Source organism: Simochromis diagramma, unplaced genomic scaffold (assembly GCF_900408965.1).
Source record: "Simochromis diagramma unplaced genomic scaffold, fSimDia1.1 OVJJ01000596.1, whole genome shotgun sequence".
Classification (NCBI taxonomy): Eukaryota; Metazoa; Chordata; class Actinopteri; order Cichliformes; family Cichlidae; genus Simochromis; species Simochromis diagramma.
The window spans coordinates 197,173-215,112 of NW_024387245.1; the positions used below are offsets into that span (position 1 = coordinate 197,173).

Here is a 17,940-nt window from a genome sequence, read left to right on the forward strand (position 1 = left end):
CTGGTTTTTCCAGCAGGTTTTGAACCTGGCTTCACTAAGCATGGATAGTCCCAGGTGACAGTTTCTCAAATGTGTCCTGTTAAGTTTTGAAGAACAAGTTTGTTTTGGCATCAACTAAAAGATGAGCAGTAAGGAGAAAATGAGAGTGGCACCAGGTAGAAAATAAAGAAAATAACACACCATTCCTAACTAGCAATAACCGTCAGGTTCTGCTCTATTGTTTAGAAAACTGAGTAATCTGGTTAATCTAACATAATTTACATAATTTAACATATTTCTACTTTTAGCTGACCCTCTTTTCTCTCGAGTCTCACAGTGGAAAAGTCTGTCTGTTACACTAGAGCTCATAGCTGTAGTGCAACAAACTGTGCACCAGTTTCTACTTTTGCTATAGAAAAAAATTGTTTATTTTTTGTCCTTCCATTTTTTAAATCCTTTCTGTGACTTTAAACAATTCCTGTTTAAAGTCACTAGTTAAGGAATATGACTTTAAACAGGAATTGTTAAATATATAACATATAAACACCTAAATTGTCAACTTATTTTTTAACCTTATCTTAAATCCTTTATTTAATTATAAATGCTTATCTGTTAAAATAATCACATCACTGTACAGTTGATTGCTGAGGTCTTTAAATATTTATTGACTGCACATTAATGATACAAACAAGGCCTCTACTGACACTAATGTAAAATCACCTTCGGCGTTTCTTTGCCATTTCTCCATCTAGTGGCTGAGAAAGGCCTTACAGTGGCTTACTTAAACTATTCTCGTTCAAGGTGAATGGGTTCAGTAGCCAGACTAAAGTTTTGTTTATTAGTGGTGTCAGCCATTGTATATAAAGAAAAATAATCCCCACTGTGTGTTTTTTTTATATAATTTGGTTTGTGTTCTTGCAGAAGATGACCTCCTGATAGTTCTTAAATAATCTTATTATTTTCACTTTATTTAAAAATTTATTTTTGGAGATGACAATGCATACAATGTAAATGGAAGATCCTTTAATCAGGGCCAGAAAATACAAATCCGTGGATTCTACTTTAATAAGTGAGAGAGTCATTTTCTGAGACAAGAGCACTGATTTCTTTGTAAGTGTGTCTAGACAAGAAGATTAATTGCAACAGACCAGGAGTCATTTAGACTCCAGTAACCGTGAATGAATGAGATTGAAGAATTTGAAGGGATAAGAGATGGATTTCCAAAGGGAAGATCATATTTGAAAAAGAGAAAGAAAGAAAGAAAGACAGACAGACAAGCCTTGGCTAAAAGCACTAAATAATTGCTGGATGGAAGATTTTGCCTTTTTTTTAAACCTGAGAAATGTTTTAAAGGCATCTCGGAGGTGCTGTTATAGTGAGAATAAATCCTGAAGACAGTTTTCATCTTTAGCTCTTTGTAATCTAAATTCTGACTCACTTTACTGACAGAACCATCACCGTGTAAATAACAGCTGTCAATATCTGTCAGTCACGATGACACGCATCTCACTGAAGTCCATCACTGAGGGCTTGAAGGTATGTTTTCCCCATCTTTAATCTCAAAGGCATAACTAATTAAAGCTTCTCCCAAACACTATATGAAAAGACTGTGGGGCACCAAACAACTTCCAAATTATACTGTACACATCCAATTAGTCTTATCAAATATAGACTTTGGGGGGAAAAAAAATATAAAGCAGCAGAACTTCTTTAAGCAGTGTTTTAATAAGCGTAGGTATCAATTTGTTCTCGGTGACGGATGTCTCATATTAAAATGGGATCGTTTAAATTTATTCACTGAAGATATAATGAGGAGACATCCCACTCAAGGCCATGAAAACAACTTGCAAAAGCCTGGCAGTCATCAGCACACGCTCGGCGAGGAAGCTGCATTACCCAAGTGGTGCAGAAAATTGCTGGGAAATAAATGGTGGAGATGAAAAGGTTATGCTTTCTCGTTTCCCCTCATCACACTAGTTTTCTTCTTGAGGGAAAAAATGCGCAGTGGAGTAAGATACGACCGCCTGAGGAGTTCATCCGCAATGGCTCGTGTTCTCCCCGGGCCTCTGCATAACCTCTGGCTTATCAGGTATATTGATCCCAAGACTGGAAGAACTTGAAAACAGCACTGCAGTTGTTGTGGTTTTTAATGATACACATACATAAAAGCAAAGGAAATGTGTGCAACCAGTCCCTATTATTTATTTTCTTGTCTACAATACATGAGGAAAATAATAAAATGAGATCCTCACCTTTCCCAAAGCTGAGGTGTTTTGTTCTCACAACAGCTGATAATTTGAAGGTTTGGATTAATAGCAGCAATTTAAAAGTTGATGCTTTTTATTAATTATTCAAGTAATAATAGGATCATTGACTCCACATTCCTTAATAAGGATACTAATCTGCAGCTTGGCATTGGCCTTGACAAATTTAAGCTCAAAGCAACACTAAATGAATCAGGACTGAGAATCTGCTGGGCCTGTGGAGCCCAGCTAGGATGTCATTTCACCGCGCACCCAAATTTTAATCCCCCGATTGTTGGTTTTAAATAGATCAGCTGTCACATGTGTGTCCCATAAGATTACCCCTCCCTGAGGAAAAAAAAAAAATCCCCTGCATCCGAAAGATTCTCGTGGACAAACACGAAAGCAGATTTCCTTTTTAATCATAAATCACCGTTGTGTAAAAATGACAATCATGTGACAATAATTAGGTTCACATTGCAACCCCTTGATTGAAAACCTAAGAAAAAATAAACAGAAGCTCTTGTTTCGTGTTGTGGGTGGACGGTCTATATTTGCGTTTGCTGTTTTTATCCTGTCTCTGAATGCTGTCTGTTGGCTCCACTGCTGTTAGGCGTTTCTGTAGTGTTGCAGTAAACCATCTGCGGCCTCGGTTGGTTTCCATGTGTCATTTCCATGGCGACATGTGTATGGTTGTCACATCCACTTGGTCTTAGAGCTCCTGGCGATCGTCCATCTGTCTGCTTGTCTGTCCATCCTTTTACTGGGGCTCAGTGTCTCTGGGGCGACTGCTTTTGTTCTGCTTTCGGTGCGTTTACGACGGTGATCTGGTGTTCAACACCTGAACAGTCTTGCGGCCGTAGTGCCAGTAGCTATAACCTGATGCAGTTGTAGTCACTGCTGTAATATACCTGCAACATGATAAATGACATGTGCTGTAATACACACCAAACTTTGAAAGTATTTGGTCAAATTATTTTTAAGTGCAAAGTTAGAAAAAAGATGAAGGAGAGGTAAATCATTTTTATATTAATATTAAAAGAATAATAGAATTTGTCATCTTATTGTGGTGAGGAATGAATTAATCTCCAGTTTGTTATAAACATTAAATGTGTTGAATTTGAAAGTGTGACTATGCTGCCCCCAGTGGTCTTATGAAGAAAGACACATTGGCTAAACAAAGAGTATGATGAGCTTTAACTGTAATTTACCCTCATTCATTTCTTAACCTGTTGTTTAACTTAAAACTCGATTTAATTGGAAAAATTTATTTTAACTGTATATACTATCTTTAGATATTTGATATAGTCTGTTTAATCAACCACAGCAAACAAAAGCATTTAAGATTTGTCTTACAACTCTAAAATCTAACTAAATAAAAGCCCATAGTCTCATATCAGTAATCCAAACTGTAAGGCTTGTAAATCAATTACGATGCTCAGTTCAACAGTCCACTGAAGTAGATTTGTAAAAATGTAGGTTACTATGGCACAACATGTTTGTCATTGGTCTGATTTCTACTTAAGCTCACTCCGAGGTGCGGACTGAAATGAGTCAGTACACTTAACCTGAACAACGTGCTGCAACAAACAGCATTTATGTGCTTGACTGAGATGAGACCATTTGCATCCATTGTACAATTTTTTTTTTTTTTTTGGTTGTACCACCAGACTGAAAGGAAAAGGACATTTTGGATATTAAAGCTAAGTGGATGAAACTGCGATTGCATAAGTAATGTGGAGCGTGTGGTTTACCATAAGCACTGCAGCAGGATGCTGTCTGTATACTGGAAGACCGGAGCAGCCAAAGAAGCTGCAACCAGACAGAGCTGAATGGCCGTGTTAATCTATTGAAAAAGAACATGAATCATGAATAAAATAAAAGTCAGAAAAGAAAGATGAAGGCATGATAGAATTTTGCACGTATTTGAAATGAAATTATGCTTGTATTTCAGACTGTTTAAAGGCTATTTGTGGATTCAAACATAGAATGAATCAGTGTCAGGTGTATTTAAGAAAAGTTACATATTTACATAGGCTACAGTACTGCAGTAATAAACCATATAACTTGAGAATGTTGGCTGAAGTTATGAATATTAAACCCTGGATAAATAAACTGTGCAAAATTGGGAAATACTGAAGCACAGGTCTTTTAAACAAAAATGAAACAATTTTTTAATTATCTGGGTGTTGATAGGGTGCGGACACAACAGGCACAAACTAGTAAACTAGCTTTGTTCATATCCTCATCACACTGAATGTCTACCTCAAAAACATCCAATGTTTACAGAGTTTAACTGACATCCAATTTGACGCCAAGCATGAGGAAATGTGCCGATGCAAGATGCACAACAGGCTGTGTAAAGGTGCTGATGAGTAGCCTAAAGGCATTAATCATTTATTGTTTAGTAACTTTTGCTTATTGAGTGTAAAGATTAGTAAACTCTGTAAAACTACATCAGCGGTGCTCCTAACACGTGTAGAGGTAAAACTACATTACAAACACTTCATGGTGAAAGGTCTTCTACAGTTTTCCAATTGGTAAAGAGCAGAGTGCACGGTTGTACATCTCACCTTGCTGATGAGTGTGGGCTTGAGCTGGGCAGTAGTATAGCAGGGGTTAAAAAACTTGGTGAGGGTCACCTGCAGAAATAAGAGGAGGAAACTGTAGATTCAGTATTACAGACACTCACAATGCAGTCCAGAATCACTGTGGCCCCAAAATAGTAAAGAGCAGTTAAGATTTACTTTAGTAATATTCATCACGTTTTTGGTAGAAGACAACATAAATTGTTATATAGATTTATTTATTCATGTTTTTCAACTTACAAATCAATACATATTTTCTATTCTTACATAATATCTGAGTAATCAAAGTAAACCTCTGTTTACTGCACTATAAACCTCTTAAAGTATGCTTAAAAAGAACAAAGAAACCAAAATAAATATATAAAAAATAAAATATTATTGTTTGAACGTAAATATACTCAGCGAGCGCGCTGCCTTGACAGAGGGTTGCACTCTCGAAGTGCTTCCTTTCAATTAAAATGCATTATAAATACAGGGATGGATGGATATAAATAATATAATTACTAAAATCAACTGTGCCATTTTTGGCAGTGAGGACTACATTGCAAGCACCCTCTGCTGCACCCACAGTTTAGCTGCAGCAAACTTCTGTACAGTGGGATGCACATGAAAATATCTTGAAATTTGAGTGTCTACATGGCATTTAAATAGAAGATCCTCAGTTAAAGTTTAGTTTTTTTAGAATGATATGTCTCACCGGTGGAGGTACCGTCTTGTATCTGACCCAGAAGACAGCAGCTATCAAACCAATGTCTCTGAAAATCACTAGAGCTGTCAGTGGAGCTGAAACAGAAATCCACAGTTAAAAATCTCATATCCTTGTTTGAGACAGGAAGAAAACACAGAAATACACTGAGTATTATACCTGGTATAAGTTCAGCATAGGTGAGACTGACATATAAAATACTGATGAGAATCTTGTCAGCCAGTGGGTCGAGAGCACTGCCCAGTGCCGACTTTTGAGTGGGCCACGTTCTGGCAATGTAACCATCCAACTGAGTAAGAGAGAATGAGACAGAAAAATGACTAAATAAAGATGTAAATTCATTGTGGTACAAGTTTCTAAGCTAAGCTAAGTAAGACAACTAAAAGGTTCGGGGCAGATCAGAATGCAGTGAGTCCCAATTTAAAAGCCTAATTAACTTTATTTGCATCTCATGCATCTTGATCTTGACTTGATACACAAATAGTAAATATTCCAACTACCACATTTTTAAAAATATTTTTTACAGGTGCATCATTGACATGTGTTAAATGTCCAAAACTGTTTGCAATCCTCAGAAGCTGAAAATGAGTTTACAAGATTTCCTTGTACAGGTGTGCAACTCCAGACTGGAACCGCACACCTGTGCAGGAAGTGCTTTAGCGTAAATGTCCGTTTATGTGTAGATTACCAGGTCAGTAGCTCCGGCCAGCGCAAACAGAGCCAAACTGAGGTGAAATTTCTGCTGGATGATCAGATGACCAAGGAATGGAGCCAGCAAAATCCGACACACACATAACAGGTTGGGGATTGTCCATGGATTCTCATACTGAAGAAAAAAAAAAAAGTAAATATTACGACAGAGTTTACAGCTAGAGCTATTTAAAAAAAAAAAAAAAAAAAAAAAAAAATCACAGAACTTGCTTCAGATCAGTCAGCCTAAATCTTTTCTAGCAGCTGTTCTCAGTAATGTGTGCAATATATATCGATTCTGCATTGGCCTTATTAACAAATAATTTGACATTTACCAATGGCAGGAATTTATATTTTCTCTAATGACTCAAATCAATTTTATGTTGGCAAATGCAATAGTTAGCTTTAAAACAGTTTTTTAAATAATGATTTATTTGTTTCCCTTATGAGTAGAGAGCATCCTGACCAACTGTATAACAGTCTGGTACGGGAACTGCTCTGCCTCGGACCGGAAGGCGTTGCAGAGGGTCGTGAAGCATGCCCAGCGCATCGCCGGAGCACCACTTCCTGCCATGAAAGACATCTACAGGAAGCGGTGTCTGAAAAGGGCTGGGAAAATCATCAAAGACCCCAGTCACCCATCACACGGACTCTTCACCCTCCTGCCCTCTGGGAGGCGCTACAGGAGCCTCCGGACTAAGACCACCAGGTACCGGAACAGCTTCTTCCCCACAGCTGTCAGACTCCTTAACTCTGCCTCCTGACATCTGACCCATGTTAACACATGGACTGAACATACACACACCCACAATGGACAACTGTACCCTCAAACACACAATAATGACATGGACTGAACCACCACTCACAACCACTAGCACTTTATATAGCCTCTGTAGGAATTATATCTCACTTATCTTAACTGCACTACTGTATAGCTGTGTAAATAATCATTCTGTACATTCGATAATTTTTAACCCTACAACTGTTTACAACTTGCATAGTTCCCATTTCTGTATAGCTGTATATCTCAGATTCTGTAAAGTTATTTATTTCATATTCTGTATAGTTTTTCATATTTATATCCTGTTCATATCCTGTACATAGCTTGTACTCACTACAGCCTGTACATACTTATAGTTATAGAATATTCACAACATACTTCATACCGTGTACATTATAACATACCATAATAGACCCATTTCTGTAATATACTCACATATCTATATTATTGCTAATATATATTGTAATATATCTATATCACTAAAGCACTTCTGGATGGATGCAAACTGCATTTCGTTGCCCTGTACCTGTGCATGTGCAATGACAATAAAGTTGAATTCTATTCTATTCTATTCTATAACTGAAAACTCCTTTTATCGCTACACCACAACCTTCCACACCATTCAAGTCACAGTGGTATTTAGTAATCAAAAGCTTATGTTAAGCTGGGTCATATGGCGGTTAACACTGCTGTGTCATAGGACGAAGGTTCTGGGTTTAAATCCAGTCTGCAGAGTTTATGTGTGGAGTTTGCATGTTGTTTGTCTGCATGGGATTTCTCCAGGTACTCTGGCTTCAAAAACGTTGTTCATTGGTGATTCTATAAACTGGCTCTAGGTGTGAGTGTGAGCATCAATGGTTAACATTCTTTTTGTGTTATCCCCGCAACAATCTTGTGACCATAAACCTCTATGACCGCTGAGATGGGCTCCAGCCCACCGCAACAAGTGGAAGAAAATGGACTGATGGGTATTTTAAACATGAACCCATAGAGTCCATTGGGACTCTATGGGTTCATAGAGTCCATTGGGCCAGTAAATGACCCAGGGTTTGGGATAGCTCACAAACACAAAAATCCAGTTTCTCTTACTTCATGCTTGAGAAAGGTACGAGTTTACACTAAACCTTTTTTCTGGAACAAAGCCCAGTGCTCCCTCTTCAGTGGAATATTACCCACAAAGCTCTTCTAGTGTGACCAATGATTACACTATTGTAAATTCTACTTAAGCAACTGTGTGTTTCTTCATGTTTTGGTCATTTGGTCATGTTATGGTCATTCGACCATAGTTCCTTTTAAAAGTAAAAACCATTGCACCGTTTTGGCCAGCAACTGATGAACACACATGAGTTACACTTTATTAATTGTTGTACAACATGCATCTACGGTGCCTACCCCCTTCTTTGAAGTTCATACTCCTGTCACCTCTGTACTCACCAGCTCTTTGAACTTGAACAGTCCGTGTCCCGGTACCGTGCCGGCGTCACCCCTCTCCTCTCCGGTGGAACTGTCCGGCTTCTCGTCGGTCTTTCCACTGCACAGTCCTCGAGCTCTCGGGGACAGCAGAGACCGGAAACTGGCCGCATACCGCTCGTGACCTCCCTGGGTCATGGGTATAGGTCCTTGCACGTGCCATGGAGTCTGCTTTCCCTGCTGGAGGACCCCACTCCAACACGCGACACGGCTGTCTGTCCCTTTGAGTCTCGCGAGGTACGAGCCGCTCACCGGAGGTCGTTTCAACCTAGCGAACTCCGTGACAGGTGTGTATCTGAGCCGCCATGATACGGGCTCCAGTAGGCACACGGGCGCACTCCGCGCGGACACCAGACAGCGAACGTTTGTGTTGCGGCACAGCGGTGCAGAAATCCCCCGAAAACACAGCGTCATCATCTTCACGACACTTACGTTACCGACCTGCTGGCCTCGTGCCGTCTCCCTGCGAGTTCATCATGAAGTTAAAGACCCTGATGGTCAGAGCCGACGGGTACTCTCATCGAGCCAGCAGGCTGCCATGTTGCCGTAAATCGATACGGTACATGATGTCGTAAAACTTACTTTCCTTCAGCGCTTTTAATTTAAAAAGAGAATCGCTTATTTAAATAAGTGGTGTATCAAGAGATAGAAAAATCAGATAATAGTCGGACTTGTCGTTAATAAATTATAACAATTTCTTAAATAATAAGTAAATATTTAGTGTATTAGTCTTTTGAATTACAAATTAAAAGCATTTTCACTACCTCCCTTTTTGTAAAAACAAACAAACAAACAAAAAAAAACCCAACAACAAACAAAAGGCTGAGTGTTCCACATCATTTAATAAAGTGCACAGCAGAGAGACAGAACGTAACCATGAAGGTAATTATGTTTAAGACAAAAATGAAAAGCAAATAAAATATATCCAACAGGACACCCAATACTGAAGTCAATCTTTCAGAAAAATAAGAAATTTTATAATACAAGGGCAGCTTATTATGACACTATTATGAGTTGACAGGGATATATTAGTGCCTTCTCTAAAATGTAACCACAGACAAGCTTACATAAACATCATATACATATTATGTTCATTCTTCTGAAGTATTCTTTAAGTATTTGTAGAAAAAACGGTAAGTAATCAGTTTTCTTTCATATTCAGTTTAGACAAAGTTGTGTAACTTAAAGGCAAAATTTGCAACTTTGCTTAAACTAAGGGTTGCCCAGTTCTGAAAATCTATCTTTATCTGGATTATGAATGAAATGTTAAGACAATATATCAATCTCAAGTCTAACATTTCTCTGGTTAGTGGGATATCGTCTTTACAAGAAGCTGTGGTAGCGGTAAAGATCAGGTTTCAGTAGTTTTCTTTTTTTTTTTTTTAGCCTTGTTTTTGTTGTTTGTGGTTGTTGCCATCTATTCTAATGGTCAAACTGCAGTCTCCATTTCTTTTGCTTTATACAGAACATGGTCCAATGATCGACCTTTTGATAAAGTCTGCAGGTTTGAGCCTGTGAAAGCTGTAAGAAGTTAGATTGTTTGCAGCTGGTACAGCTTGGGCCCTTTCTTCAGCAGAAAACCTTGTTCATTCAGGGAACTCAAGAGGCCTTCGAAATCCATCACCTAGAAAGAATTAATGATTGACTTAATATAATTAAGAATTATACATTTAATGCAATTAAGCATATTGTTTTCATTCATGTTTAAATATGAAATCACTAAGGTTTATGGTGAGGAGAGGGAAGCCCACCTGTGTATAGTTACAAAAGGCAAAATATAAAGGTTTTGGAAAATCTTCTCTATATAGGTACAAAGCTTTGTGTAAAAATCAAAAGTACTGTACACAATATCTGACCAATTTCAGTCAGTAAGGCACCATTAAAGATGTGCTGTGTTTGATAAAACATTTAGAGTTGGAGTTTTATTTCATTTTGGGATAATCAAGAGTTATAACCCTTGCTGATGTGGTCTACATGTTGGCTAAAGCAGTGTCTGTATATCTTTAAATCTTCCACATGCTTTTCTAATGTTTGTTTTTGCATTTTTATTGACAAAGAGCTTAAACAAGTCGATACCTTTTTCCTGTTTTCCTTTAATAAAGTTTTTGTATCATGATGACATCCAAAGTAATTGCTCACAAATGGTGAGAGAACACTATTAATGTTTGTGTCTTTACCTTTATACTGTAAATCAGACACAGTGTTAACTTGACTTTTATTATTTTATATTTCAGTGTTTTCACCTTAACGTTCACTCTGTCGGCAATGGATCGAAGCGTCTGTACGTCGAACTGCTTCTGACCGGTCCTCTGAGCGTGCTGGTGCAGTGCATTGACCAGTCGTTTTGCAGCACTGCGCTGACTCATACCAGACCCGAGCTGAGAGCGCTCAAAGTCCAGATTGCCGAGACCATCTGAATACGTGTTGGCCAGACTGAAAAACAAGAACCACAAAACAAAGGAGAGAGAAATTTACATGCAGGTGTGAGCAATTCAGACGTATTAATATTGTGAATATTATTTAACAAAGATATTAACACTTATCATCTTAGAGTTGGCTTTGGCCTACCATACTGTGCACATTATTACTAGTATGTATTTTCTGTGATATTAAAGTGTCGTATACCGTATCCCTGCAATAGCAACACCATGTATTCATGTTCCCCAGTGAAACAAGTCCAAGCATGTCTGACTGTAAGAGCCGTTTCAGTCTTCTATTACAATTTAGTTCCTAGAAAGGGAGCTACTTCAACAACCTCCAACAAAGCACAGTACTTTGCAAAATATGCAAGAAAACTGGTGGAAACAACAAATGTGTTTGAGGCAAAAACACCATTGAGAACAACCAGACTGCAAAGGAGGAGGAGCAGCTGGCGACGTGGAACTCAAGAGCAAACAGATGACTCAACTGAGCATTGCTAGCTCCGCTCCACATGACACTATTATGGATGGAGAGGGTTACATTAGTCCAATATTGTCCATATGACAATAAGCAAATGGTGGATGCAAATTACTGATGCAGTAACATGGTGGAAAAGCTTGGCTTTAATCAGCTGGTTAACAAGTGCAAACCACGACATAAGAGGTACAAGTGTTGAGCAATGATTTTTATTTTTACTTTTATGCTTAGCGCCCTCACAACTATTGCGCTATAATGGTGTTGCTCCTGGCACCTTGGAGCAATTGATCAATACTTCAAATGAGGTAATGTGTCATCAAAGGCAGCAGCTAACTGAAAGGACAGAAAATGCATTTCATTTTCCTACATTTATAAATGCTATTGCCTACAAGCTGTGAGCATCGATTGTTCGGCTTACCTGTGTTTCATGATCTCAACAACATCCTCAGCATCACTCTTAGTGGCTGTTTCTCTCAGCTCCAACTTGACTCTTGCCTACACAAAAACAGCTACCATGAGACACCAGCAGGAAACTGATCCCTTCTGTTCCCCAAAACTGTATTTTTACTTTGTGTATTCATCCATCACATTTTGCCAGGTGTGTTGATAGAATGCACCGCTATCCAAACCTACCTCAGTTAGTCTAATTAATGACTCCAGCTGTCGTGTGGTGATTGGTGTGGCATCAGTAGGGTTTGCCTGAGCTCTCAGTGACAGGTAGAACTCCTGAAGGGTTTGTGCTGCTTCAGGAGAGAGTTTGGGACGGACATACTGACGAGCGTAGCTGATGTACTTTCTTAAAAGGCACGTTGGAATAGGGTCTATACTTTCACCTGCAGGGATCTAGAAAAATATACACTTAATGCCTGAAAACAATTGCTTTTTTGTGATATCATTGTGATCCGTGTGCGCTGAGAGCAGACAGCGCATCTTTACCTGCAAACGTTCGGACAGTGGCATGTCAGAGTGCTCTAATAGGATTGAGGTCTGTAATTCAGTGTTATTTCTGGTAACTGTGGCACTGCTGGTTCTGCCTCTCCCGGACCTATTCGCCATGACATGCTCCGACAGCTGGCGGTCATGTGACTCGTCTGGGATGTCCAGGAGCAGGAAGACAACATCAAAACGAGAGAGGAGAGCTGATCCCATTCTATACAGAACAAGAGTACACAAATGTAAATACAAGTCACATACTATACAATCTGCTGTATCCTCCATCTTTAACTTACTTCAGATTTTCAGAGACTGTTTTGCCTCTGTTGTAATGTCCTCCAACTGGGTTTGCAGCAGCCACAACTGAGGTTCTAGCAGGCAGAGAGGAAACTATACCAGCCTTGGCCAGACTCACAGATTGTTGCTCCATTGCTTCTAGCAGAGCCTGCTGCTGGTTGCCCATCTTGTCAAACTCATCAATGCAGCAAAGACCTAAAAAAAACAAGTAAAAAAGAAACGCAAGCAACTAACTGTGACACGTGTGAAGCAAAAAGATTCCCCTGCAGGCTGAAAGGCTCGTCTGATAATTTGAGCCTGGCAAACTAAGTGAAAGTGGTCAAAGCAGTGGGGGAATACTTTGTGGAAGATGCTGTGAAGTTAAAAGAAATATAAATAATACTTTATACATGTTTTTTTAAGCAATGTGGCTAGAGACCAAAGTGCAATTACCTCAAAGCCACTAGAACAGGTCGCAATGTTTTATGTTCACAGCACATTAAAATATGCTTAAAAACAAATTTCCCACCTTGGTCTGCCAAAACCAAAGCACCGGCCTCCAGAGCATAATCCCCTGTTCCTGCATCTCGAGATAAACTTACTGTGAGTCCTAAAGAAAAACAGAAAAACTGTAAAGATCACACTGCTAATTTGACTATATTTAACCAAATACTTATTGACTACTGTATAACAAATTAGTTAAGAAGTTTTCTACTTTAACACATTGTACCTGTGGTGCTGGTACTGTTGCCACAAACATAGATACCCCTGGGAGCCACGTTACACACTGCCTATGCAGAGTAAAAGACAAACGTAGAGCATAGTACTAGGTCGAAGAAGAACATATCACAGTTTCAAAAAGGAAATACACAGCACAATACACAGTCTCAGCTTATGAGTCATCAACATAGCGCTGTTGACATGACTTTAGTATTCATTTCTCTACGCAAAGTCCTCTAAGTTACCTGTAACATCTGACTCTTTCCCAGTCCGGGGTCTCCCACTATTAGGATGTGGGGGTCTGCTCTCACTGGAATGCTATTCTTGCCTGTTTGTTTCTGTCTGCCTCCAAACAAAACCAAAACAAGGGCAGCTTTCACCAGCTGCAGATACACAAAGACACAAGAATTACACGAGACACAAGATGTTAGACTAAACTCTAGCATTGCAAGTAAGACCTCATTAGCAGCAGTGAAACTGATAAAAGAAGAGGTAGTTAAAGCAGATGAGTTTAAATACCTCGGGTCAACTATCCGAAGCAATGGACAGAGTACAAGAGAGGTGAAGAAGAGAGTGCAGGCAGGGTGGAGTGGATGGAGTCAGGGCTGATTTGTGACAGAAGGACAGCAGCAAGAGTGAAAGGCAAGGTTTACAAGTTGTAGTGAAAACTACTTTGAACTATAATGTATGGTTTGGAGACCATGACAGAGAAAGGCAGAGCCAAAGGGGTTTGGGTTTTCATTGGGAGTGATCAGTATGGACAGGAGTAGAAATGAATATATCAGTGACACATCTCAGGTCAAACACTTTGGAGATAACGTTAGAGGGGTAAGGGTGAGATCTTTTGGACAGGGAAGAGAGAGTAGATACACTGGATGGATACCGAATATGGAGCTGCCAGGCAGGAGCAAAGGAGGAAGATCATGGAGATAGATCATGAATATAGCAAAGGAGGACAAACAGATGGGATGACAGAGGATGATATTAGTGATAGGATGAGATGGAGTTAGACGATCCGCTGATGTGAGCTCTGACGGGAAAGAAGTAGTAATTTCTAATGAAAAGCTTGTTAGTGTACTCAGTCTTGCGGAACTCACCAGATGGCCGTAGATGACAGGACACAAAGAGCTGTAAAAACAAGTGGACGCAATTAGTTAAAATATGTTGACGTGCAGTAGTAGCATGCCATCATCATCAAAAAGTACATTTTTGGATGACTGAAGAATTTTATAGTTCTAAATCCTGACAAAAATAAATAAATAATCAAGCTAACTTCATAGATAACTTGAGATTAAATTGTTAAAATTGACTCATCACCATACCATTCAAACTCCATTGTTTGGACAAAAATTCAATAAATAGATGCTGTGATAACTCTTGGAACAATACTACATGAAACTAGGTAGCTGCATTAAATGCAGTAAGTAATCATCTTACTGCACTATAAGTCGCAGCAAGTCAGGCTGTGACTGGATCTCCTGAATCGCATACAGTTCCTTCAGACTGAACTCTTCCCCACCACAGCGATCTTCAACTGTCCCGCTTGAACCTTGACCTCCCATCTTGGACTGCTTGCCTAAATATTTAGAAAAAGTTCCAGTTCATTAAATACTTAAGACTAAAGCCTATTAATATAAATGTGAAGGTCTCAAAGAGAATACCTTTTGTATTGCTGACAGAAGTAGCTTCAATGTAGAGGAGGAACATACACTGATCCTTATTTCCTCTAGAACTGCCTGGACCTAAAAAGCACAGTCAAACTATGTTTGATGTCTAAGTAGGAGGGCACTTCTTCCAGCAAACTCCAACTTCAAAGGCTTAGAGTTTTTGTTGAATAAATGCTTGATTTAGTTGAGACATTTTTTATAATTCACTACATATTTAGAATTAGAGACTGCACCGGTATTTCTTTGGCTTAACTTTTCACAATGATCAGAATGTGTGTTTTTGTACCATCATTGCTAACTCTCACTATCCCTGTCACAGTAACAGTGTCTCCAGGCACACAGCTGTCACAGAGGTCAGAGGTCAGGTGACACTCCACTGTCCGTGGGATTCGTCCAGTCTCCCTCTGCTCTCCACTTATCAACTCCTGCACCCTGAAGTGGCACAAAATAATTCAAATTCAATTGATCAGGGATTCATGACAAAGGTTATTTACACGAGATGTGACCTTTAAGGACAATACTTCATATCTGTGAACTGCTGATAAAGCACAATGTCCAGAGTGACACATGAAAACTACACACATATGCACAGTAAATGGTACACACTAAATAATACAAGCAAAAAAACAAAAGGTAAAGTCCCTTAATATAAATGAATGATAACTTACATACAAAGATTCTTCATGAATCAACTTAAAATTAAATGTAAGTGACATGGGGTTAGGGTGATTATAATATGGACCGGCAACAGAGTAGTTTACGGACATGCTGTATATACCTCAAAAATACATGCAACAGAAAGGCTTTTCTTTGGAGGAGCTTTCATGCATTTTTACATGTACATTTAGATATCAGTACATGGCATCCTTTCCCGCTCTCAAATAACAACTGCAACAACCATTTTTGTTAGCTATGTCTTACTGTAGTTTTTCACTGTACATGATATACTCACTTGATGATCTGCCAGTCTACAGTCTGTGTAAGAGGAGAATTGCGGATGGGGATGAAGGTATGACTGCGACAGTCTGGCTTTCCGCACTAGGTGATAAAACATAAACAAGAGATGTGTGAATGCTGACAAGAACGCCATATGCATGTATACAATATAACTTACAGCCTTTAAGTACAGGAAGAAAGTTGCAGAAAAAAGTTAGCGTATAAGTGTGCGTGTACATACTTTGGTAGGTGTAGTGTATTTCCCATGCTGCAGAGCCAGAGACAGTGTGGTCGAGCAGGTCCGACACCTGAAGGCCAACCTGGTGCATAGCGGTCTAATACTGCTCACTCTCACCACTGTTCCCTTCACACAAACTAGCCGGCCAAACACACTGGCACGTAACATTCGCAGTGGAGTCAGTGGGTCATAGTTATAGAGCCTGCAGGTAATTTACACAAATGCAGTCATCCGTATTTATTGTCATTCAAAGTGGCTGTCAAGAAAACAACTCATTATTCTTCACCGAATGAAATACCTCGCACTAATATGGGGAATATTGATGACTGGTGTCGCAACAGGAAACTCTTCCTCTTGCAGCTCAGCAGCTTGCTTCTCCAAATCCAGAGTCAACACCTGAATGATGTGCAGACAGTTTTCAGTCAGCGTTTGGGGTTTTTAGATTGACAGAGACTTAGAATTTGAGCATTTGTTATAATATGAATATCATTAAGACTGTAACATCCCGCTAGCATAAAATGTGTGGTAGGGTCTTTTGTGTGTGTACCTGGTGAATAGCCAATCCCAAACAGTTCAGCATCACCTCTGGTTGTTGTTTCAGTTGTGTGACTATGTCAGGAAGTGCCTGACGCACAGTTTTGTCTGCAATCAAGTCAGCATAATCAACCAGGACACTTCCCTGACGCTCAATTTCATCCTGTACACAAAAACAAAGTTCACTTTAAGTGACATGGAAACAGACAAAGAAAATAATATAGATGGATGAGAAATTAAAGGAACAAAAACATATTAAGTCTCTTAGTAGGATGCCACCAAGTAGTGCCATTGCTGTGACAAATGATAACTTAAAGAGCCAGTGTGTTGTGCACTGAGCTCATCTGACGAACCTTGTCAAACAGATGAATCCTGGAAGTGAAATATTTTTCAAACACTTTGATCTTCTCCACATTAGGTCCACTCTCTATAAATCCTGGACATAAAAAGACATGGAGATCACAGGCACAGACAAAGACACATTATCCTGACTATTAAATGTGACGTCTTTCTAAAGTTTCCATTGTAACAGTGTGACAGGGACCCATTAATGCACACATACCATCTGTGAAGTAGAGTGTCCATCCTTTGTACGGACACAATGCATCAAGAGTAGTTTGACAAAGGACTGAAGAGACAGTTGAGCAGTTGGTTATTTTTGTTGCAGCTGTTCATTCATTGTACAACCACAAATGTGTGGGTTTTTTTAGACAAAGCAGTAACACTAATATGTAGCATGTATTCACCTCGTCTTTTTTTCAATAGAAAAAGAAAAATATAGTTCTACTAATGGTTTCTTACAAAAAAAACACTGTTTGTGTCAGAAACTCACCTCTCTGCGCTCTGTAGGTATGGTTTCCTGCTCCACCTCTCCAACCTCCTCCGGATCCTCCTCTCCATGGTCTACCTCTCCATCCTCCACCCCCTCCTCTCCATCCACCACCACTACCTCCTCCTCTCCACCCACCACTTCCACTACCACCTCCTCTCCATCCACCACCACCACCACCACTACCTCCTCCTCTCCATCCACCACTTCCACTACCACCTCCTCTCCATCCACCGCCGCCACCACTTCCACTCCCTCCTCTCCATCCTCCCCTGCCTCCTCTAGAGGAGCCTCTCCTGGAATCCTGTCCACTCATTACTTTCCTAAGACAATGAAAGGAGGAACAAAAATAAGTGACAGTATTAACGAAACACAAAACACTGTAAATATGCACTACAGCAAATGTTGATATATGTTGTTGATTGGCTCTACTTTTCAAAGTCAACACTGCA

General features: G+C 39.5%; 2 protein-coding genes across 2 annotated transcripts; both read right to left on the reverse strand.

Annotated features, from left to right (window-relative positions):
• Positions 1–2,108: 2,108 nt before the first annotated feature.
• Positions 2,109–9,018, reverse strand: crls1 (cardiolipin synthase 1). Its single transcript, XM_040000607.1, has 7 exons — positions 8,422–9,018; positions 6,205–6,342; positions 5,676–5,805; positions 5,508–5,593; positions 4,796–4,864; positions 3,977–4,068; positions 2,109–3,133 (listed from the first exon to the last, which is right to left on the reverse strand). Exons 1-7 carry the CDS (start codon positions 8,872–8,874, stop codon positions 3,037–3,039), a joined length of 1,065 nt encoding a protein of 354 aa, XP_039856541.1. The 5' UTR covers positions 8,875–9,018; the 3' UTR covers positions 2,109–3,036.
• A 261-nt stretch (positions 9,019–9,279) lies between these two features.
• On the reverse strand, positions 9,280–17,672 carry mcm8 (minichromosome maintenance 8 homologous recombination repair factor; the record flags this gene model as incomplete). The annotated part of the gene is made up of 20 exons (XM_040000063.1): positions 9,280–10,081; positions 10,701–10,890; positions 11,774–11,850; positions 11,989–12,198; positions 12,292–12,505; positions 12,585–12,780; positions 13,094–13,174; positions 13,295–13,355; positions 13,530–13,667; positions 14,382–14,412; positions 14,722–14,860; positions 14,946–15,026; positions 15,238–15,383; positions 15,904–15,989; positions 16,129–16,327; positions 16,424–16,521; positions 16,673–16,822; positions 17,013–17,095; positions 17,222–17,287; positions 17,492–17,672. Coding segments are annotated over 20 exons (2,520 nt in total), but the record flags the coding sequence as incomplete, so codon positions are not given.
• Positions 17,673–17,940: the final 268 nt, after the last annotated feature.

Bases quoted from the DNA above. Each gene is read 5' to 3' on its own strand.
- crls1 (XM_040000607.1), bottom strand. From the start codon at position 8,874: ATGATGACGCTGTGTTTTCGGGGGATTTCTGCACCGCTGTGCCGCAAC. The intron at 5,806-6,204 runs GTAATCTACACA...TCTCTTACTCAG, and splicing joins TGGCCGGAGCTACTGACCTG to TTGGATGGTTACATTGCCAG. The intron at 4,865-5,507 runs GTGAGACATATC...TTATTTCTGCAG, and splicing joins ACAAGACGGTACCTCCACCG to GTGACCCTCACCAAGTTTTT.